Source organism: Macaca mulatta, chromosome 16, assembly GCF_049350105.2.
Source record: "Macaca mulatta isolate MMU2019108-1 chromosome 16, T2T-MMU8v2.0, whole genome shotgun sequence".
Taxonomy (NCBI): domain Eukaryota; kingdom Metazoa; phylum Chordata; class Mammalia; order Primates; family Cercopithecidae; genus Macaca; species Macaca mulatta.
The window spans coordinates 38,390,148-38,414,390 of record NC_133421.1 but is presented as its reverse complement, the minus strand read 5'-3'; the positions used below and the strand labels follow the sequence as shown (position 1 = coordinate 38,414,390).

Sequence of the window (24,243 nt, the reverse complement as noted above, 5' to 3'; positions counted from 1 at the left end):
TTAGAGCATCCATCTCTGGAGATTACCAAAGCTATTTTTGCAACCAGCGATAAGGCTGTAGGCAGCAAGGGCAGGCAGGATGCCTGAAGGCTTAGTCCATTTTCATCTCCAAATAAGGAGGTGCAGAGCCAGATACCTTTCTTGAGTAGGTGGTGGGAGTTGGGGAGGAGATGAAACAAAGTACTCCCTGTCAACCTCATTCAAATTCTGCATAATCTGAAATAATGCTTTAGAGGAGAAGTATCTAGTTACATTGAACCACTACTTTTCTAATAATTGGAGAGGCAGCTACCTAGTTTGATTTCATATTAAAGTTCTAAGGGTGATTTTATTTTTAAGAGAGTCAGAAGACTAAAGGAAGTGACAATCCTTCAGGTAGAGCATTAGGCTAGGCTGAGTGTTCTAATTGTCCTGCGCCAGCGTGGTTATCAGCATGTCATTTAACTTTTCAGTTGTTTGTTTCCTCTATCTGTAAAACAAGGATAACTGTTTCACAGAGATATTGTGAGAACTGTCATTAAAAGGAAAGCATTCTGGATGGAAGGGCTCTTAAGTCAGCAGTCCCCAGCCTTTTTGGCACCAGGGACCGGTTTCCTACAGACAGGGAGCAGTGGGGCGGGGATGGTTTCGTGATGAAACTGTTTCACCTCAGATCATTAGGCATTAGTTAGCTTCTCATAAGGAGCATGCAACCTTGATCCCTCACATGTGCAGTTCACAATAGGGTTTGCGCTCCTATGAGAATCTAATGCCGCTGATCTGACAGGAGGTGGAGTTCAGGCAGTAATGCTTGCCCGCCACTCACCTCCTGCTCTGCTGCCCGCTTCTAACAGGCCACTGACCAGTACCCATTGGGTACCCCTGCTCTAAGTAGTTGATCTCTACAACCGATTTTGGGAGAGGATTTGCCTTATTGAAGAAGGCAGGATCATTCTTCTTTCTTTCTTTTTTTTTTTTTTTGAGACGGAGTCTCGCTCTGTCGCCCAGGCTGGGGTGCAGTGGCCGGATCTCAGCTCACTGCAAGCTCCGCCTCCCGGGTTTACGCCATTCTCCTGCCTCAGCCTCCCGAGTAGCTGGGACTACAGGCGCCCGCCACCTCACCCGGCTAGTTTTTTGTATTTTTTAGTAGAGACGGGGTTTCACCATGTTAGCCAGGATGGTCTCGATCTCCTGACCTCGTGATCCGCCCGTCTCGGCCTCCCAAAGTGCTGGGATTACAGGCTTGAGCCACCGCGCCCAGCCTGATCATTCTTTCTTTCCCATTTTCTAGAACCACAACATTGACTTATCAGCATAAGGTGGCATTTTAAACCACAGGAGACTTAGTTCCATGGGAGGTCATAGTACTGGTCTACTGAGCTGGGTATTCTAGCTCAGTAAGTAATACCCAGAATACAGAAACAAGTATGGGTGTCGTCCTCCATTAAAGTATTACAATCTACCAGGCACGGTGGTTCACGCCTGTAATCCCAGCACTTTGGGAGGCCAAGACGGGCAGATCACGAGGTCAGGAGATCGAGACCATCCTGGCTAACACGGTGAAACCCCGTCTCTACTAAAAATACAAAAAATTAGCCGGGTGTGGTGGCAGGTGCCTGTAGTCAAGCAACTCAGGAAGCTGAGGAAGAATGGCATGAACCCAGGAAGCGGAGCTTGCAGTGAACGAAGATTGCGCCACTGCACTCCAGCCTGGGCAACAGAGCGAGACTCCATCTCAAAAAAATATATATATTACAATCAGTACACCCAAATTATCTTTGCTCCCTCATGATCTAAATACATGAATGTATTTAAGGGCTTTAGACACATATAACCTCTTCAAAGTAATAATTTCTAACATGTTTAAATTCTGTACATTCTGAAAATTAATAAGCTTTTTTTTTTTTTTTTTTTTTTTTTTTTGAGACGGAGTCTTGCTCTGTTGCCCAGGCTGGACTGCAGTGGCCGGATCTCAGCTCACTGCAAGCTCCGCCTCCCGGGTTTACGCCATTCTCCTGCCTCAGCCTCCCGAGCAGCTGGGACTACAGGCACCCGCCACCTCGCCCGGCTAGATTTTTGTATTTTTTAGTAGAGACGGGGTTTCACCGTGTTAGCCAGGATGGTCTCGATCTCCTGACCTCGTGATCCGCCCGTCTCGGCCTCCCAAAGTGCTGGGATTACAGGCTTGAGCCACCGCGCCCGGCCTAATAAGCTTTTTAAAATATGATTTTATTTTGCCATGCTTCCACAATATGAATTTGAGGGTAACAAAGGCAAGGTTTGCTAAATTGGAAGCCTAATCAAATGGTACATTCATTAACTTAGTCAAATTCCTGCTTAAGAATAATCGTTATTTCTCTCTTTTCAGACCTACTGAACGTGAACGAACAGAAAGGCTAATTAAAACCAAATTAAGGGAGATCATGATGCAGAAGGATTTGGAGAATATTACATCCAAAGAGGTAAGAGACCTTGAGTCCTTGTTTGTTCCAAGGCTAGCAGTGGTATAACAGTAGGTGTGGGGCTGGAAATAGTGCATGGTTGAAAGTATAGAGGGACTTTAAGAGATGGGTACAATATGTCATCTTTGTTTCAGATAAGAACAGAGTTGGAAATGCAAATGGTGTGCAACTTGCGGGAATTCAAGGAATTTATAGACAACGAAATGATAGTGATCCTTGGTCAAATGGATAGCCCTACACAAATATTTGAGCATGTGTTCTTGGTAAGTTTTAAGGCCACTTTAAGTGGTGTACTTATGGACTCATGGGCGGGGGTAATTGTTAAATTTTATTATACATCAATAAAATGTAACTTACATTAAAGACAAAAGTGATAAGTACTCAAACCTCATCACTTCCTGATTATTTTATTACTTTTTTGTGTGCGTGCGTGTGTGTGACGGAGTCTCGCTCTGTTGCCCAGGCTGGAGTGCGGTGGCACGATCTCATCTCACTGCAACCTCTGCCTCCCGGGTTCAAGGAATTCTCCTACCTTAGCCTCCTGAATAGCTGGGACTACAGGTGCATACCACCACACTCAGCTAATTTTTGTATTTTTAGTAGAGACGGTGTTTTGCCATCTTGGCCACATTGGTCTTGAACTCTTAACCTCAGGTGATCTGCCCGTCTTGGCCTCCCAAAGTGCTGGGATTACAGACATGAGCCACTGTGCCTGGCCTTCATTTTTAATTTTGTTTTTATTTTTGAAACAGGGTCTCGCTCTATTGCCCAGGCTGGAGTGTAGTGGCACAATCTCGGCTCAGTGCAGCCTAAACCTCACAGGCTCAAGTGATTCTCGCTTCTCAGCCTCTTGAGTAGCTGGGACCACAAGCATGTGCCACCACCCCCATCTAATTTTTGTATTTTCTGTGGGGATGGGGTTTTACCATGTTTCCCAGGCTGGTCTCGAACTCCTGAGCTCAAGTGATCCGCCTACCTCATCCTTCCCAAAGTGCTGGGGTTACAGGCATGAGGCATCGCACCTGACCCCAAATAGGATGATCCTTTAAGGTCACTCTCAAATCTGCCAAATGTGTCTAAGGTCTAATATATCTGAGCAGAGCTGGTGGGAGCTACTATATAACTGAGAGAGGAGACTACTGGACTTTCAAACATATGAAGCCTTGTAGCTACACTTTGAGTCCCTACTTTTACGATTACCAAAAAATTGGTGACTAAAAATTGTTCTTCATGGTTCCTGAACATTTAGTGACCTTGTAACTAGCCCAAGAAGACCTCTCTGACAGGTAGATTATGAAAGCTTCTAAAATCCTAAAACCTATTTCTCTCTCAAATGTTAGAGTTTTAGTTCTTATCTGTTACATGTAGTGGGAACAAAGTTAACAAGAATAATTAAAATCAATGGAGAATGCCAAAACCTCATTTTGTGTCCACTTCCCACACTTTCACCAAAAATGCTTACAATCAGTTGGTTTGAATTTCACTTCCTTTCTCTTCTTGAGGACGTTTATAAACTGTGAAATGATTAGAAGCTGGGAAACACAAGAGAAGGGGAATAAATGCTCAGGAACTGACTAAACTGGATCCACCTCACTCTGAATATTCAAGTGTTTATTTCATGAGACACTCAGACTATGCCTTTGAAGACTTGTGCCCTGAAATAACTTGTTGACACTCTAGGATATATGTGTCTAGAGTGATTCATAGTGGCGTATTAGCTATGAAATTACTCATGAAAAGCTGTGAGCTGGGAGGGGGACTTACTTTCCATTACTTTAACTGACCAATATGTGTTGGCATTTCTGGTTGTAGATCATACTGCAAAACTGGCATTGGCTTTTCCATTTGCAAGGCACCTGGCTTTGTTGTCTCTTATGTATACTTCCACAAGGATTCAGATACATCCTGCTCTTGTATTGTTGGAAAGAAACTTTGTGTTATCTATAGAAAACTTGTGAGTCACTCATTCTATGGGGCCCTCCCAACTGTTTTTGTTTTTGTTTTTGTTTTGTTTTGTTTTGTTTTTGAAGACTAATTTTTATGAAGGGCAAATACCTGTAGTCAAAAGGAGCTCATGTGACTGAAGCTGCAAACTTGGGAGTCAAGTTTCCCATTGAGCTTGGCTTTTAACACTTAAAAGAATATAGACATGATGAAGATCAAATACAGTCAGTTTCTGACTGATCAACCTGTTTTATTTCATGCGTGCTTCCCTGTGTTCTTGACCCACTCAAGAACTACTCCTCAAATGGTGTATTTTAGGCCATGCAAGCAAATTTTAATAGTATTGTAAGCAGAAAAAACAATCCAATTTCCCCAAAATTACATTTCCCTAATCAACTACAAATGCATTTGAGCATTTGTGCCAGTAGATTAATACCATGATTTCATTATTGTCAGGTGTAATCTTCTGTCTTGAGTTTTTTTCTTATTAAAAAAAATCATTCTGGGCCAGGCGCGGTAGCTCACACCTGTAATCCCAGCACTTTGGGAGGCCAAGGCAGGTGGATCACGAGGTCAGGAGATCGAGACCATCCTGGCTAACATGGTGAAACCCTGTCTCTACTAAAAATACAAAAAAATTAGCTGAGCATGGTGGCAGGCGCCTGTAGTCCCGGCTACTTGGGAGGCTGAGGCAGGAGAATGGCATGAACCCAGGAGGCGGAGCTTGCAGTGAGCCAAGATCGCGCCACTGCACTCCAAACTGGGTGACAGAGCGAGAATCCGTCTCAAAAAAATAAATAAATAAAATAATTCTGGCCAGATGTGGTGGCTCACACCTGTAATCCCAGCACTTGAGGTGGCCAAAACAGGAGAATCCCCTGAGCCTGGGAGTTGGAGGCTACAGTGAGCCATGATCATGCCGCTGCACTCCACCCTGAGCAACAAAGTGAGACCCTGTCTAAAAATAATGATAATCCATGTTCATTTTTAAAACTTTTAGAAGACAATAGATTATTATATTTATTTCATCAAATAATAATTATTATATTATATTCATCAAGACTGATAATCACCATCATCTTTTGTTATATAATATTGCCTTCCAATCTTTTTTTTTTTTTTTTTTTTTGAGACAGAGTCTCGCTCTGTCACCCATGCTGGAATGCAGTGGCATGATCTCAGCTCACTGCAACCTCCACCTCCCAGGTTCACATGATTCTCCTGCCTCAGCCTCTCGAGTAGCTGGGATTACAGGCACACACTACCACACCCGGCTAATTTTTTGTATTTTTAGTAGAGATGGGATTTCACTATGTTAACCAGACTGGCCTCGAACTCCTGATCCACCCGCCTCAGCCTCCCAAAGTGCCAGGATTACAGGCATGAGCCCCTGCCCCCAGCTCCAATCTTTTTTACTTTTATTTATAGATGTACATATATATTTTTGTGTATACACACACAGATATAATACATTGACTTTGTTTTTTTATTTTTTTATTTTATTTATTTATTTATTTATTTTTGAGACAGAGTCTTGCTCTGTCGCCCAGGCTGGAGTGCAGTGGCATGATCTCCACTCACTGCAAGCTCTGCCTCCCGGGTTCATGCCATTCTCCTGCCTCAGCCTCCCAAGTAGCTGGGACTACAGACGCCCACCACCACACCCAGCTAATTTTTGTATTTTTAGTAGAGATGGGGTTTGACCGTGTTAGCCAGGATGGTCTTGATCTCTTGACGTCATGATCCGCCCGTCTTGGCCTCCCAAAGTGCTGGGATTACAGGCGTGAGCCACCGCGCCCGGCTGACTTTTATTTTTTTAAAGAACAGTGTTAGGTTCACAGCAAAATTGAGCAAAAGGTATAGAGATTTCCCATCTGCAACTTATCCCAGCACATGCATAGTCTGTGCCATTGTCAACTCCTCCACCGGAGTGGTACATTTGTTACAGCTCATTAGTCTACATTGGCACATCATTATAAACTAAAGCCCATAGTTTACAATAGAGTTCACTCTTGGTGTTGTACGTTGTATGGATTTGGACAAATTTATTACATGTATTCACTATTAGAGTATCACATAGAGTGTTTTTTAAGTACACATCTGTGTACTTTTTTTGCACATCAGCATTGTGTATATATGTACATATTTTTGAACAAGTGAAAATGTCTTCAGCTTCAGGTATAATTTTGTATTCTAGAAAATGGACATTTTATTTCCATTGTGAGTATTTATTTGGGGGGGAAAAAAAGCTTCAAAATTGAGGAACCCTGTAATTTAACTCCTACCTAACAAAGTAAATGCATGAACAAGTTGTCTAAACGTCTTATTATACTTGTTCCTTGGTGGCTTCCTCCCTTTGTTAACACTGCCATATCCTATGTCCAAATCCCTATCTCTTCTCCATTGAGTCTTTGCCCTGCTGGGTTTCCCAGCAGTTGACATGGAAAAAGAGGCATTCTAGCTGCAAGTGGTGTTGATTTTCTGCAAAGTCATCTCATCTTGTGCATAGCTGCCATGCCTGAAGCTCAACCAGATTGAGTAAAGAGAGGCAACAGGATTTCTCCCTCCCTTTGGAAGAATGCTCAGCTCTGCAGTGTACTGCACAGAGATCTGTTTATTAAGGAAAGTATCCAGCTGGTATGGAGTGGGAAAGTGTAGATTATAGCTTAAATAAAAGCTGCATTGAGAAGAGAGAATTGATTGGTGGGAAGCCAGGTTGTTTCTAGAAAAAGAGATTCTACACCCTTACAAGCATATCACTTCTCTGAGCTGGAAGCCTTTGCCCAACTAAGTTTCAGTATCAACAGCTCTCCTGGAGGCTGTCCGATTTGGCTGAGAAAAAGCTAGATGTTGACAGAGACCCTTTGCAGAAAAGCAGGCAAACAAGTATATTGGACACATAACCAGTAATTTTGCTCGTGAATTTAAAAAATAGTCAGAACTTTTACTGCTGATTATCTTTTCCAAGATTTGACATTACAGTATTTGACATCTTTTTGGAAAGTGTTTCCTTTTCAGAGAAAAATTCAGCCTAGGGAGAGGATCAGGAAAAAATAACTAGTGGGTACTAGGCTTAATACCTGGGTGATGAAGTAACCTGTACAACAAACCCCCATGACGCAAGTTTACCTATGTAACAAACCTGCATATATAACCCTGAACTTAAAAGTTAAAAAAATAAGGCCGGGCGCGGTGGCTCACGCCTGTAATCCCAGCGCTTTGGGAGGCCGAGACGGGCAGATCACGAGGTCAGGAGATCAAGACCATCCTGGCTAACATGGTGAAACCCCGTCTCTACTAAAAATACATTTAAAAAAATGAGCCAGGCACGGTGGTGGGCGCCTGTAGTCCCAGCTACACGGGAGGCTGAGGCAGGAGAATGGTGTGAACCCAGGAAGTGGAGCTTGCAGTGAGTGGAGATCGCGCCACTGCACTCCAGCCTGGGCGACAGAGAGAGACTCCATCTCAAAAAAAATAATAAAATAAAATAAAATAGATAAAAAAATAAGTCATCCTCACCGGGCATGGTGGCTCACGCCTGTAATCCCAGCACTTTGGGAGGCCAAGGTGTGCAGATCACGAGGTCAGGAGATCGAGACCATCCTGGTGAACATGGTGAAACCCTGTCTCTACTAAAAATACAAAAAAATTAGCCGGGCGTGGTGGCAGGCACCTGTAGTCCCAGCTTCTCGGGAGGCTGAGGCAGGAGAATGGCGTGAACCCGGGAGGCGACGGAGCTTGCAGTGAGTGGAGATCACGCCACTGCACTCCAGCCTGGGAGACAGAGCGAGACTCTGTCTGGGAAAAAAAAAAAAAAGTCATCAAATTGGTTACTTTTACTGTAGATGCAGAGAAACAGAGAGTGTGTAAATAGATGAGACAGTAATCAAAAGGATTATTTTATCACATTCATGATTTTTGTGCCTGAATGGAGGTGTGGCATAAACTTCTCTTAGAAGGAAAAGTTAATAAAGAGCTTATGCCTGGTTGCCACAGTAATGTGACTTACAGTATTGAGGCTTATAGAAATGATATGATAAAATATGGACAGAGATACCAGTCCTTGGATATTATGTCAAGTTGTATTTATCTTAGCAGAACTCCCACAGTACAGTCCTTATTTGCTATAAATGTGCTGTCCTCTTCTATTTTCCTTGGACAGTTGGACTCCAGCAAGGCTATTTCCTAAGGATAACATGAAAAGAAATCAGTTACTTGGGTCTTTGGGCCAGCGTACAGTGCAAGGGAACCGAAGTAAAAGATGGAAATGAACTTACTTTAAAATGTATTATAGTCCAAATGTTTCATTTTATACTTCAGTAAAATTAGAAAATGCTTTACGTAATTACATAGAACATAACGGAAACCCCGGGAGAATTGTCACCATAAGCCTATGAAGCATGGGGGGGAAAATTGGGTCTGCGAAGAGCCCCAGAAGTCTAATATATATGGCATTTGTATTGAGGACAGAAATGTAATTATACCAAGTGGTCTCCAGGTCTTTCAGATTGAACCTGAAGCAGCACTGACTGTAGCCCAAGTCACTTTATATGGGCTTCAGTGAGTCAGTAACCAGTGCCTTTAATTCATTTGCCAATGGATAGTTATCACTTCACATTGTCAGGTTGAACTCTCTCTGGACAGGTAGATGAAAACCAGGGACTTTATCCATCACGTCAGTGTTATTTTCATCTAACTGGACAGAGTTCCATGAAGAATTTAGATTTCTAAATTAAGAAGTGAGGTGGTCACATTTCGCTGGCTCCAGTTTAACCTCTCAGCCCCTATTGTTTGGCATCTGTCTCCTTGAAGTCCTTTGTAGTTCTTACCTATTTCTTTGGTGCAGGAGCTTGTTTTCTAAGGTTGAGCAGAGCCTTCAGAGCCTCCCATATTTTTTTAAAACAAGCCAGCAGGGCCCTTGCCTGTACATCACTTACTGACCTTTTCCTAAATGGAACTTAAGCACAGTGTCCTTGAGCTCTCCCAGTTCAATGGCCAGATTACAGATCACCTGTAATATGATAGTACTTACACAACACGACAATTTTCATAGTGCTTCGTTTCCTGGTCACATTTGATCTTCCAATTAACAAACATTTGTCGATCCTCTTTATTGTGTGAGGCATGAGACTAGGTATTTGTACAGTCTGATCTATTTCTAGAAGGAGAGCATGATGAGCCATATCAGATAGATACTCAGAGAAGGCCAATGGAATAAGGATACAGTGGTGATAAGACAATTAGGAGAGGTCATTAGTAACATCAGCAAGAGTGATGAGAGTGGAGGCGCAAGTGCTATGGATGAGACATGTGGGAAACCAGGAAATAGAAAAAGTGAGTATTTGCTTTTTTTTTTTTTTTTTTTTTTTTGAGACAGAGTTTTACTCTTTTTGCCCAGGCTGGAGTACAGTGGTGCTATCTTGGCTCACTGCAACCTCCACCTCCCGGGTTCAAGTGATTCTCATACCTCAGCCTCCCAAGTAGCTGGGATTACAGGCACACACCACCACACCAGGCTAAGTTTTGTATTTTTAGTAAAGACAGGGTTTCACCATGTTGGCCAGGCTGGTCTCAAACTCCTGACCTCAGGTGATCCACCCACCTCAGTCTCCCAAAGTGCTGGGACTACAGGCGTGAGCCACTGCGCCCATCCAGAAAGTGAGTATTTGACTTTATTTCTATGAAGCCATGAAGGAAAGAGAGAAAGGACAGAGTCTGCAGGAGGATTTATGACAGAGAGAGGGAATATGGGAAAAACTTTGCATGTATAATTTGAGGGAAAGGTACCCATTAAATATATAGGACTGGGGTGAGGAGGGTGTTTTCATTTTACAAATAAAGACAGAGGGTGGCCAGGCACAGTGGCTCATGTCTGTAATCCCAACACTTTGGGAGGCTGAGGCGGGCAGATCACAAGGTCAAGAGATGGAGACCATCCTAGCCAACATGGTGAAACTCCGTCTCTACTAAAAATACAAAAATTAACTGGGAGTGGTGGCGCGCACCTGTAGTCCCAGCTACTTGGGAGGCCGAGGCAGGAGAATCTCTTGAACCCGGGAGGCAGAGGTTGCAGTGAACCAAGATCGCACCACTACACTCCAGCCTGGGCGACAGAGCAAGACTCCGTCTCAAAACAAATAAATAAATAAATAATAAAATGTCTGTCTTTTCAGAAGATATGAACAGATAGCTCAAAGATAGAAAATAGACCTTAAACAATGAAAAGTTGCTCACTCTTACTTCTAAGAGAAATGCAAATTGAACCTACACTGAGACACCTATCAGATTGGCAAAAATTCTTAACCACACAGTTTATTGGAAAGACTGTGGGGAAAGTGGTGCTCTCATGCATTGCTGGTGGGACCACAGAATTGTTTCAGCCTCTATGGAGGGAAATTTAGCAGTGTTTAACAAAACTGTATTCTGCCTTCGACCCAGCAAACCTGCTTCCACGAATAAGAAACATCATTCATAGGAGACTAGTTGAATAAACTATTATATCACTACTTGTGAAGTACTATGCAGATGTAGGAAAGAATAAAATCTCTATGAACTGTTACATTTAGTGGTTTTGAGGATATATAAAATGAAATATATGTAAAATGAAAGCAATGAATAAAAAATTATATGTAGCATGTTACTTTCGTGTAAGAATTGGTAATATGAGTAAGAAATAGCAATAAGTATATGTTTGCTTGTATTTTTTCAAAATAGAATAAATCAGAAACTAATGAAAATGTCACCAATAGGAATTAAAGAGGATTGAGAGTGAGACTTCTAAGTTTACTTTTTTTTTTTTTTTTTTTTTTTTGAGACAGATTTTCGCTCTTGTTGCTCAGGCTGGAGGGCAATGGCGCAATCTCGGCTCACCACAACCTCCGCCTCCTGGTTTTAAGCGATTCTCCTGCCTCAGCCTCCTGAGTAGCTAGGATTACAGGCATGCACCATCACACCCAGAGAGACGGGGTTTCTCCATGTTGGTCAGGCTGCTCTCGAACTCCCGACCGCAGGTGATCCTCCCGCCTCGGCCTCCCAGAGTGTTGGGATTACAGACGTGAGCAACTGCGCCCGAGCTCTAAGTTTACTTTTTAATAAGATTTTGACTTTTTTTTTGTATGCCCAAAATATTAAATGGAAAATAATAGAAAAGTCACTCTAAAATTGAATACAAACCAGGTATGGTGGCATGCACTTGCAGTCCCAGGTACTCAGAGGGCTGAGGCAGGAAGATCACTTGAGGCCAGAAGTTCAAGGCTATAGCACACAATGATGGTACCTGTGAATAGCCACTGAGCTCCAACCTGGGCATCATAACGAAACCCACCTCTTAAAAAAAAAAAAAAAATTCAGGCCGGGCGCGGTGGCTTACGCTTGTAATCCCAGCACTTTGGGAGGCCGAGGCAGGCAGATCACGAGGTCAGGAGATCGAGACCATCCTGGCTAACATGGTGAAACCCCGTCTCTACTAAAAATGCAAAAAATTAGCCGGGCGTGGCAGCGGGCGCCTTTAGTCCCAGCTACTTGGGAGGCTGAGGCAGGAGAATGGCGTGAACCCGGGAGGCGGAGCTTACAGTGAGCCGAGATCGCGCCACTGCAGTCCAGCCTGGGTGACTGAGCGAGACTCCGTCTCAAAAAAAAAAAAAAAAAAAGTCTTTTTGCCGGGCACGGTGGCTCACACCTGTAATCCCAGCACTTTGGGAGGCCAAGGTGGGCGGATCACAAGGTCATAAGTTCGAGACCAGCCTGACCAACATGGAGAAACCCCATCTCTACTAAAAATACAAAAACTAGCTGGGCATGGTGGCATGCATCTGTAATCCCAGCTACTCAGGAGGCTGAGGAAGGAGAATCCCTTGAACCCAGGAGGCAGAGGTTGAGGTGAGCCAAGATTGTGCCATTGCACTCCAGCCTGGGCAACAGAGTAAGACTCCGTCTCAAAAATAAATAAATAAATAAAATACAGATCGTGGGGAATTCTCCAAGATAACAGATGTGGAGTCTACAAAAATGTCAATATGTCAATATTATGAAAGATCCCCTCCCACACTCCCAAAGAAAGCAGAAGATGGACTGTTGTAGATTAAAGCTAGGCTGGGTGTGGTGGTTCACTCCTGCAATCCCAACATTTTGGGAGGCCAAGGTGGGGAGGATCACTTGAAGCCAAGAATTTGAGACCAGCCTGGGCAACATAGTGAGACCTCATCTCTCTCAAACAAAAGTAAAAAAATTAGCAAGGCATGGTGCTGCCCACCTGTAGTCTCAGCTACTCAGGAGGCTGAGACAGGAGGATGGTTTGAGCCCAGGAGTTCAAGGCTATAGTGTGCCACTGCACTCCAGCCTAAACAACAGAGCAAGACTTTGTCTCAAAAAAAAAAAAAAAAAGTAGCGCGCAGTGACTCACACCTGTAATCCCAGCACTTTGGGAGGCTGAGGCAGGCGGATCACCTGAGGTCAGGAGTTTGAGACCAGCCTGACCAACATGGTGAAATCCCGTCTCTACTAAATACAAAAAATTAGCTGGGCATGGTGGCAGGCACCTGTAATCCCAGCTACTCGGGAGACTGAGGCAGGAGAATCACTTGAACCCAGGAGGAGGAGGTTGCAGTGAGCAGAGATTGTGCAATTGCACTCCAGCCTGGGCAACAAGAGCGAAACTCCTGTCTCAAAAAGAAAAAAAGAAAGTAGGCTGGGTGCAGTGCCTCACGCCTGTAATCCCCACGCTTTGGGAGGCCAAAGCAGGCAGATCACTTGAGGTCAGGAGTTCAAGACCAGCCTGGGCAACATGGTGAAACCCCATCTCTACTAAAAATACAAAAATTAGCTGGGCATGGTGATGCTTGCCTGTAATCTCAGCTACTCGGGAGGCTGAGGCAGGAGAATCGCTTGAACCCCGGAGGTGGAGGTTGCAGTGAGTCAAGATCACACCACTGCCCTCTAGCCTGGGCGACAGAGCGAGACTCCATCTCAAAAAAAAAAAAATGTAGCTAGAGGATAGAGACATGACAACTAAATGTGAAGAATTATCCTTGATTGAGTAAATATAAAGGACATTTTGGGGACATTTGTAGAAATTCAAATATGTATAGTATATTAGGTTATTGTATTAATGTTACATGTCTTTGGTATGATCATGATATTATGTAAGAAAATGTTCTTAGATGATACATGCTCAAGTATTGAAATTAAGTATCATGGTGCACAAATTGCTCTCAGATGGTTTGGGGGGAAAGAGTATGATATGTACTGAAAGAAAGCAAATATGGCAAAATATTAATCATTGTGTCCTCCAGGTCATCGACAGAAACTCCTCCCCCAAAGTTTGCCATTTATCCCTATCTTAAAATTTTACATGTAATGCTTCCCTCATTTGACAGAATCTGCTATTTCACTGTTTTCTCCTGCCACACACAAGTTCTATCCTTTAACTCCTTAGATGCAACTTTAACTCCTTAGATGCACTAAAAAGAGTGTGAGCGGCCCTGTGCGGTGGCTCACATCTGTAATCCCAGCACTTTGGGAGGCTTAGGCAGGCGGATCACAAGGTCAGGAGTTTGAGACCAGCATGACCAACATGGTGAAACCCCGCCTCTACTAAAAAATGCAAAAATTCACTGGGCATGGTGGCACACACCTGTAATCCCAGCTACTCAGGAGGCTGAGGCAGAAGAATCGCTTGAACCCGGGAGGCAGAGGGTGCAGTGAGCCGAGATTGCGCCATTGCATTCCAGCCTGGGCGACAGAGCGAGACGCTGTCTCAGAAAAAAAGGAGTGTGAGCTTTGGAATAAGGTGTAGTTCAATGCATAATAATGCTGCTTTTGTATCTATTAAAAATTCAGCAAATGTTTATTAAGCACTTACCAGGTGCCAGGCACTGTGCAAGGTGCGTGGGTTTCCATCGGGAAGAAAAGAGCTAGTTCCTGACCTCTAGGAGCTTATGTTAAAGGTAGTTAGAAAGTAAGCACGTAAATAAATATATAGGTGCAAATTGTGATACATGCTGTTGAGGAAAGTATCAGATTACTATAAGCAAGAATAACAGATACCTAATTTAGATTGGATGATAGTTAAAGACACCTCTGCTGCTCTATGATCATGGGCAAAAATTATTTGAATTCTATGAGTTGGTTTTTGTATCTGTAAAAATGAAGATGAAAATAACATTCTTACTCTATCATTTGTGGAAACTAAATGTGATAACATATGAAGTGCCTGGCAACTTAAAGGGTACTGGGTGGATGTTATTAGTCTTCTTTTTGAAAGTTCTCCTTCCCTCACTCCTTTTCAAGTATTGTTATTTGGTTGGTTTGCTGATACTCCTTAACCTTGTCTTTTTGGCTCCATAGGGCTCAGAATGGAATGCCTCCAACTTAGAGGACTTACAGAACCGAGGGTAAGCACACAAAGCAGTAGCTGGCACCCCTGTGTGACAGAAGTCCCTGTTTTATCTTTTCCTTTTCCCATCAAAGAGGTATCAGTGGATAACTTTAATCTTAAGAGTTGCATCCGACTGATTCTAATCAGATGTAATCTAAGAAAAATAAAAACAGCTGGGCCAGGTGCGGTGGGTCATGCCTGTAATCCCAACACTTTGGGAGGCCGAGGCAGGCCGATCACGAGGTCAGGTGATCGAGACTCTCCTGGCTAACACGGTGAAACCCCGTCTCTACTAAAAATACAAAAAATTAGCCGGGCATGGTGGCGGGTGCCTGTGGTCCCAGCTACTCGGGAGACTGAGACAGGTGAATAGCAGGAACCTGGGAGGCAGAGCTTGCAGTGAGCCGAGATCGCGCCGCTGCACTCCAACCTGGGTGACTGAGTGAGACTCCGTCTCAAAAACAAAAGAAAAGGAAAAGAAAAACAGCTGTTCTCCCTCTGTTTCGTCCCGCCACCTCCCAAAAATATCAGCTGCTTTAATTGAAGGGCTTTGAAAAACAAATGTGCAAACCATTGGTGATATTTAAAATCAAATTTTTATTTTTATGCAAGAATACATAGAATTACATATGTTGGGTTCACAGAGCCATTCATTCAACATTCATTGAGCATCTTCTGTGGGACAAAGTGCTAGGTGCTGGGGATCCACAGATAAAGTAAGACTCAGTCCCTATCCTGTGTAGTAAGCTGCTTAAAGACTGTAGGTTATGGATGTGAACTGGACAAGCTTCTGAAATTGGAGAGGACCTACCTTATGTTTAAAAAATTGTCCCTAAGCAGCATGGTTATTAAGTTTGATTGTAACAATGGAGACTACAGTGAACATTCAGCAAGTAAAAAGCTGCCATTCTTCCCTTAGCTGATGCCTACTAAGTTTCTTATTGAAGTTCATTCACTTTAGGAGGTCAGATCATCCCAATAAGAAAAGAGAAAATCAGGTCTGAATTTTTTTTTTTTCTTTTGAGACGGAGTCTCATTCTGTTGCCCAGGCTGGAGTGCAGTGGCATGATCTCAGCTCGCTGCAAGCTCCGCCTCCCAGGTTCACACCATTCTCCTGCCTCAGCCTCCCAAGCAGCTGGGACTACAGGCGCCTGCCACCATGCCCGGCTAATTTTTTTTTTTTTTTTTTTTTTTTTGTATTTTTAGTAGAGACGGGGTTTCACCGTGTTAGCCAGGTGGTCTCGATCTCCTGAATCAGGTCTGAAATTTGCCATGCTAACTCCTCGTGGAAAGAGACAAGACAAGCTGAGACTCAGAGGTAGTGATGGTTGCTGGCTGCCTGTTTTCTCAGCCATAAGCCTCCTGGTTATCTTCACCATTAGTGGATAAATACGCCCTACTTTTTCCCCACATGAAAGGTATTTCATAATTGGCAAAAGGAACTTGGAACAGGACTTAAGCCAAATGATTATACAGAGAATTCCACGGCGGGGAGTGGGGGGGGATCTGGTTGCTTAATTTAAGATTTGAAGTTAAATAAAACTTGGAAAACTTAATAAGAATTGAGTCTGGAGTTCTTCAAGGCAGAGACTGTATCTTAGTCTTGTTTATAGCTTATTATCTACCTAGCTCAGAGCTGTATAATAAGAGAGTGCTCAGTAAATGTGAATGAATGATAGGTATATTCACACATATTTGAGAACTGTGACTTGGCTGATGGCAGATAAGGAGAGAAAATCAATTAGCAAACTGTGTTGGGAACTCAGAGACCTCACTTCTAATCCTGTGTCTGCCATTTGCCTTATTTGGAAATGCCCCTGAAGCATAAGGACCCCGTAATTCAACAAGATTAATAACATTGCATCTGCTTTATATACAGGAGTCTCCTTAAGATTTCTTTAGGAGTGGGACAATGTTTTTTACAAACTTCTCAAATCATCAAGCTTTAAAAATTCTGTAATTCTGGCCAGGTGTAGTGGCTCACACCCATAATCCCAGCACTTTAGGAGGCTGAGGCAGGTGGATCGCTTGAGGTCAGGAGTTTGAGACCAGCCTGGCCAACACGGTGAAACCCTGTCTCTACTAAAAATACAAAAAATTAGCTGGGTGTGGTGGCAGGTGCCTGTAATCCCAGCTACTGGGGAGGCTGAGGCAGGAGAATTGCTTGAACCCGGGAGGTGGCAGCTGCAGTGAGCCTCGATCATGCCACTCCACTCCAGCCTGGACAACAGAGTGAGACTCTGTCAGAAAAAAAAAAACAAAAACTGTATTTCTGGGAAACTTAGATATAGTGTTAAAATTAAGTCTGAGATGTGGTATAGCAGTGTTGGCCAAAAGCATTGGAATCATGTCATATATACATATGAATTTAGAATATAACCCCAGCTGGAGATGAGACCTATCATCTCATTTGTTTCTTAGAAGACTAAATTATAAAATGCAACTAACTATATCTAGTTGTCTTTAAAAACACTGTGGTCAAATTCACCGATAGCTACTTAGATCTTGTTTCTTAAATTCAGTGATTGTTAAATTTTAGTATGTGAAGAATTACAGTTTAGGGATCTGTACACAAAACCATGCTGCCTATAGATGACTTATGGGATTTTCAAGGGTAATTTTGACATTAAGGCCATTTCCATCCAATCTACTGACTTCAGAATCTAACCCAAAGTAAAATGTTACTCTATCTAGAGTCATTTGGTGCTGAGATGGGAAAAAAGTTTCAAGGAGTTTCAGTTCCAGTTGGCAGTGACTGCCTATAGCTTTGTAATGAAAAGGATTGGGAAGCTGTGTCCTGCCTCTAGAAAGATAGTGCCATAATTCATTATGAGGTATGGGATTAGAGGTGGGAGATTGTTCGTTTTTATTTTAAATAAAAGGAGGCCAGGCAAGGTGGCTCACGCCTGTAATCCCAGCACTTTGGGAGGCCGAGGCAGGCAGACCACAAGGTCAGGAGTTTGAGACCAGCCTGGCCAACACAGTGAAACGCCATCTCTACTAAAACTACAAAAATTAGCTGGAAGTGGTGGCACACACCTGTAATCCCAGCTACTCAGGAGGCTGAGGCAAGAGAATTGCTTGAACCAGGGAGGCGGAGGTTGCAGAGAGCTGAGATCATGCCATTGCACTCCAGGTCTGGGCGACAGAGCAAGACTCCATCTTGGGGAAAATAAATAATAAAATAAAATAAGGAAAGTGTGTTGCCTGCCTTTTTTTCTTTTTCCTTTTTTGCTGTCACCCAGGCTGGAGTGTTGCCTTTTTTTCTAACAGTTTTATTGAAATATAATTTACATACCATATGATTCACCCATTTTAAATGTATAATTTGTTGGTTTTTAGTATATTCACAGAGCTGTGCAACCATCACCACAATCCATTTAGAACATTTTTCCAACTCAGAAAGTCTGTACCCTTCAAGAGTCACCTCCATTTTTCTTCTTACCCCTGCCCCAGCAATTCCTAGAAATCACTAATGTTCATCAACTAACTAAGAGCCACTCTTTGGCTGTTTTGAATAATGCTGCTGTGACCATTTGTGTACAAGTTTTCGGGTAGGCTTATTTCTCTTGGATTTATTCTTTGGAAAGGAATTGCTGAGTCCTGTGGTAATTTTGTGTTTACCCTTGGGGAAACTGCTGTACTGTTTTCCATAGCAATTGCACCTTTTTTTTGTTTGTTTTTGAGACTGAGTTTCATTGCCCAGACTGGAGTGCAATGGCGCAATCTCGGCTCACTGCAACCTCTGCCTCCTGGGTTCAAGTAATTCTTCTGCCTCAGCCTCCCAAGTAGCTGGAATTACAGACATGTGCCACCATGCCCAGCTAATTTTGTAGTTTTAGTAGAGACGGGGTTTCACCATCTTGACTGGGCTGGTCTCAAACTCCTCACCTCTGGTGATCCGCCCACCTTGGCCTCCCAAAGTGCTGGTTACAGGCGTGAGCCACTGCGCCTGGCCAAGCTCACTTTTTAAATTAAATTTTTTTTTTAATTTTGTAGTAATGGGCTTTGATGCCAAGTTAAAACAGATTCAGTTCGTGTCTGAGAAAATTTTTGGCCACTTGACCTTAACCACAGATTTGGTTAGCTATGGCTGCTTTCTTTTTCTGTATTCATTTCATTGATTTCAGAGTTTGGGTTTATAGAACTTCATATTTGTGCTGAGAAGGAAGCAATGTCTCAGAGAGAAATGAGTGAGTCCATGTTGTCTTGTTGGAGTAAACTTAGACATCCAGCTATGTCTAAACAGAGAGCATTAAGAAAAGATAACATTTGGTAAATGAAACTCAAGCATTTATTGAGATTGTACAGTGAGAAAGATAATAGAAGACTGTTTTGATAGAGAAATTCTCTTCTGCAAGCATCTTAGTGTGGAAGAATCTTCAGATACATCAATGCCATAGCAGCCAGTAATGCAGTCAGATGAGTTTAAGGGAGTTTTAAGTCCAGCTTTTCTTCTTCCAGTTCTCTCCACATTTGCCTTTCACGTAATTGCACAAAGAGAGAGTAATTGCACAAAGCCTAACAATCTGGCGTTTAGAAAAATAGGAAGAAGTCGTTATTCATTCTCTGTTTTTTTCCTTGGAGTACATGTCAGTAGTCTGATTTTATACAGATGACTTTCAGTGAATAAATTGTATTGCTGATAATTTTAGTAACAAAGTGTCTGATTATGGCCTCAAGTTGATTCTTTGGAGTAAAATATGAGGCATATTTTCAGAATACTATCAAAGATGAGATTGTGCAACTACATAAACTGAAAATGGAATTTAGATGTTGAACATGGTGGATAACCTTTTGCTTAATAATTCCCTGGTGCCCAGGTATGCCCAGGAACCCTGTTGTATAATTTCTGTAATATATAAATATAACCTCTTAGTTCTTTAGCTGTCTTCATTATTTTTGTATTTAATTTCAGCCTATGGAATAAACAAGTTTTAAGTAAGAGAAAACATTGCTGGGAATTGGATTTAGCCTGAGCAGTAGAGCACATATTCTCCCTTGGTTTCCTTGCAGGGTACGGTATATCTTGAATGTCACTCGAGAGATAGATAACTTCTTCCCAGGAGTCTTTGAGTATCATAACATTCGGGTATATGATGAAGAGGCAACGGATCTCCTGGCTTACTGGAACGACACTTACAAATTCATCTCTAAAGCAAAGTGAGTAATAGTCCTGCACAATGTTGTGACCTCTGTTCCTCTTGCCCCATGCATGGCTGGGTTGTGAGGGCTATAGACAACTTACTGATGGTACTCAGGAAAAAGGAACTAAAGAAAGGAGGAGACTGAAACCTTTTTAATCCTAGGCAAAAGACTAGTGACTTACGTTAAATAAACCCCTAGGAGAAGGTAACCTCATGTTGGCTATTTCCATTGAGCACAGAATTAAAGAAAATAGACTTAGACTGCAGCATTTTTTTACAGAAATGAGAGAAGGAAGAAATTCTGAATGAAACCCTTAAGTTGCCAGTGGGGAGATTTAAAAGTTATATTGTAGAAATTATTCCAGTTAGATAGAATACTGGTCCTCCCCGCTAAAGACAAGGAGACAAACTTTGGAAATCTTTTCCTACTCTCTTACTCTATTTTTATGATACTTGAAATGATGAAATTTTCCATGGCCCTTCTGTTGATGTCTTCCTTAAATTAATTGGCTCTTTTAGTGAAAGTATTTGTATTAACTCAGTGTTTGGTATTAATGTCAACACTGCTTTTTTTTTTTAAGTCCTTGGGGATTTTCTTGCCAATCCTGTTTATTCCTTTGCTAGAGAGAACCATAAACGAGCTTGTTTGCCACATCTCCCTTCAGGTAGGACTATGTTCAAACCATCCCTGGCAGATGAGAAGTGCTTTTGTATTTAAACTCCTTCAAAAATAATTTCACACTTCTCTTAAGTACCTTCATGGTCAGGAAGTTCTTCCTCTTAGTTTCCCTAAACCCTCATACTCTAGTTTTGAGCCTATTCCTTTAGTCTCTAGCAAGTACCTAAAAGAGTACTTTGTATTTTTGCATTCTATTAATAAATTATTCCCAGTAATAATACCATTCATGGTATGCTTACTGTTCTTTCATGTATTTTCTAAGATTCAGGGGGTAGCTCTTGTCGACATTCAGAGAGGTCAAATAAGTGGTGAAGATAGGACTTGAACAAAGATCTTGCTGAGGCAGGAGGATCACTCGAGCCCAGGAGTTCAAGACCAGCCTGAGCAAGACTCCTATCTCTATAAAAAAAAATTTGTTTTTAATTAGCCGGGCACAGTGGTGCATGTCTGTGATCCCACCTTCTTGGAAGGCTCAGGGAGGAGGGAGGATCGCTTGAGCCCATGAGGTTGAGGTTGCAGTGAGCTGTGGTCGCACCATGGCACTTGAGCCTGGGTTTAGGGGGAAAAAAAAATACTGTGTCTTTTCAGAATCCAAGGGTACTGGAATAGTCTAGTTCTATAAGGAAAAGGTACAAGAAGGCTAGGCCCCAGTCCCAATGAAAAGCAAGGCTAATTTTACTTAGGATTAGGGAGAGCTGTATGGGGTACCCAGGGCACAACTGGGGGCACTCACACTCAGGCTTTTGCAGGCCTAAATCAGCACCTAAGAGTATCTCTTTAAATGCTCCTATGTCTCATCCTAATCAGGACGCTGATTTTTTTTTCTTTTTTTTTTCTTTTCTTTCTTTTTTTTTTTTTTTTTGAGCCAGTGTCTTGCTCTGTCGCCCAGGCTAGAGTACAGTTGTGCAATCTTGGCTTACTGCAGCCTCCACCTCCCGGGTTCAAGCAATTCTCCTGCCTCAGCCTCCCGAGTAGCTGGGGATTATAGGCACGTGCTACCATGCCCAGCTGATTTTATGGGTTTCGCCATGTTGGTCAGGCTGGTCTCAAACTGCTGAGCTCAGGTGATCCGCCTGCTTCAGCCTCCCAAACTGCTGAGATTACAGCTGTGAGCCACTGCACCCAGCCCAGGATCCTGATTCTTAATATGATACCAGCGTTAATCTGGACAGTCCAGCATGGGTGGGGGCACTGAAAGGTGGAATTGGGTTAGGGGATACCTGACTTCAGATCCTTCATTACAAGAGTTAGAAGCCAAACACCAAAAAAGCCCAGTTGAAAATATGTCAAAGAGGCCGGGCGCGGTGGCTCAAGCCTGTAATCCCAGCACTTTGGGAGGCCGAGACAGGCGGATCACGAGGTCAGGAGATCGAGACCATCCTGGCTAACACGGTGAAACCCCGTCTCTACTAAAAAATACAAAAAACTAGCCCGGCGAGGTGGCGGGCGCCTGTAATCCCAGCTACTCGGGAGGCTGAGGCAGGAGAATGGTGTAAACCCGGGAGGCGGAGCTTGCAGTGAGCTGAGATCCGGCCACTGCACTCCAGCCTGGACCACAAAGCGAGACTCCGTCTCAAAAAAAAAAAAAAAGAAAAAAAAAGAAAATATGTCAAAGAGATGTCTTCATGGAAGTGAATTTCATAATTGAATTTTACTTACGGTTGTCCAAGTTTGAGCACCTTTCATGCCTACAGGCATAGACCTGAAACTTGATACATTAAAGTTATTAGAGCTTGATGGGAAAATATAGAGCACATGTCTAAACTTCCTTCTAACATACCACCTTGGCTTCCTAACTGTAGTCTAAATGAAAACCCTAGGGTGCCATAAGTAAAAGAGATAATTACTATTCATTTGGGCTAAACTACACACAGAGACACACACCCCGACTAATGTTAGGACACCCAAATTTTGTACCTAATTCACAAGTGGGAGGTTAATCTTACCTTCCCTTTGAGACTTTCAATTATTACAGCCCATTCTCTGCATTCCTGTAGCTTATCCGGCTCACTTATTTTGGCACTCAACCTCATACCTCCTTGCATTTATACTGAAGTATTTCATATGTCTCTTTCTCCAGAAGCAGGATTATAAACTTCTGAAAACAAGCCTTTCCTTTTTTTTTTTTTTTTTTTTTTTGAGACGGAGTCTCACTCTGTCCCCCAGGCAGGAGTGCAGTGGCCGGATTTCAGCTCACTGCAAGCTCCGCCTCCCGGGTTTACGCCATTCTCCTGCCTCAGCCTCCCGAGTAGCTGGGACTACAGGCGCCCGTCACCTCGCCCGGCTAGTTTTTTGTATTTTTTTAGTAGAGACGGGGTTTCACTGTGTTAGCCAGGATGGTCTCGATCTCCTGACCTCGTGATCCGCCCGTCTCGGCCTCCCAAAGTGCTGGGATTACAGGCTTGAGCCACTGTGCCCGGCCGAAAGGAAGCTTTTCTACCATCATAGTAGTGAGTGAACGGATGAATAGATTTCCCTTGTTATGCTGACATGTACATTTTTAGTTTATTAGAATAGTCACTGGGGAAAGATTCCAGAGCCCATGTATACTAGGGATAAGAATAACAGTTCTTATTTCCAGATTTTTTAATGTTGTTCCTACTTTAAGCACTTAGAAGATCTAATCTGCAGATTCACAGGTTTTTTTATATGTATAGCAAATATTTAGTATTTGAAAGTATGTGCCAGACAGTGTGTTATTAGCATAATTAGCATACTGAATCATGTTCATATTCCATTATAAGCTCCAGTATGTTGACATAGGGGTTTTGTTTGTTAGTATAGCTTTAGGTAACTTTGTTTTCTCTTTCTTCCACCTAATATAAAAGAGAAAAAAACCCCACGGTTTTCCTTCATTCCCCCTCATCACTGAGAAAGCCATGTGGCACACCATATGCCCCCATCCAACTCCTCGGTGGTAGAGCCACCTAGACAGGACCCGGGTTGCAGGGTTGTGAAAAGTAATATTTAGGGCTACATCTGAGTAGAGAGGAGGGTTAGTTTCGTCTGGTTTCTACTTTCTTCTAAGGACAGAACCCTTACTGGAACTTAAACTGGAAACAATTCATAACATTTGAATAAATTAGTTCAGTCACTGTCACACCTGTAATTCGGGAGAGTGTCAGCCATGAAACATGCCCCTGGGGCTATGAGGGAACTGGCCTCCACCACACACAAAATGGGCTCCAGTCTAAATTTTAAATGCTCCCTCTACACCCTGTGACCAATTGTCATTGCACTTACCGTATTGATTTTTTTCTTTTTTTTCAAGATGGAGTCTTGCTCTGTTGCCCAAGCTAGAGTGCAGTGGTGCCATCTCAGCTCACTGCAACCTCCGCCTCCCGGGTTTAAGCAATTCTCCTGCCTTGGCCTCCCGAGTAGCTGGGATTACAGGCACAGGCCACCATGCCTGGCTAATTTTTTTGTGTTTTTAGTAGAGACAGGGTTTCACCATCTTGGTCAGGTTGGTCTTGAACTACTGACCTCGTGATCCACTGGCCTCAGCCTCCCAAAGTGCTGGGATTGCAGGCATGAGCCGCCATGCTCAGCCTGTGCAGCTAAGTTTTGTATTTTTAATAGAGACGGGGTTTCACCATGTTGGCCAGGCTGGTCTCGAACCCCCAACCTCAAGTGATCCACCTGCCTCAGCCTCCCAAA

The 24,243-nt window shown here is 43.0% G+C and overlaps 1 protein-coding gene and 1 long non-coding RNA gene across 19 annotated transcripts in view; both read left to right on the top strand.

The window, feature by feature from the left end:
- Nucleotides 1-24,243, top strand: part of SSH2 (slingshot protein phosphatase 2) — a 306,298-nt gene that overhangs the window by 259,837 nt on the left and 22,218 nt on the right. For all 18 annotated transcript variants that reach the window (XR_013406258.1, XM_015118966.3, XM_077970690.1 and 15 more), the window contains 4 exons: nt 2,348-2,441; nt 2,576-2,704; nt 14,730-14,776; nt 19,777-19,923. Coding sequence is in view for 17 of the 18 variants with exons in the window: in XM_015118966.3 (XP_014974452.3) it covers nt 2,348-2,441; nt 2,576-2,704; nt 14,730-14,776; nt 19,777-19,923 (417 nt within the window). In the remaining variant the exon portion in view is untranslated. The remainder of the gene's footprint in view (nt 1-2,347; nt 2,442-2,575; nt 2,705-14,729; nt 14,777-19,776; nt 19,924-24,243) is intronic.
- On the top strand, nt 21,402-23,461 carry LOC144335413 (uncharacterized). Its single transcript, XR_013406267.1, has 2 exons — nt 21,402-21,694; nt 22,987-23,461. It is a non-coding gene; the product is annotated as an uncharacterized LOC144335413 (long non-coding RNA).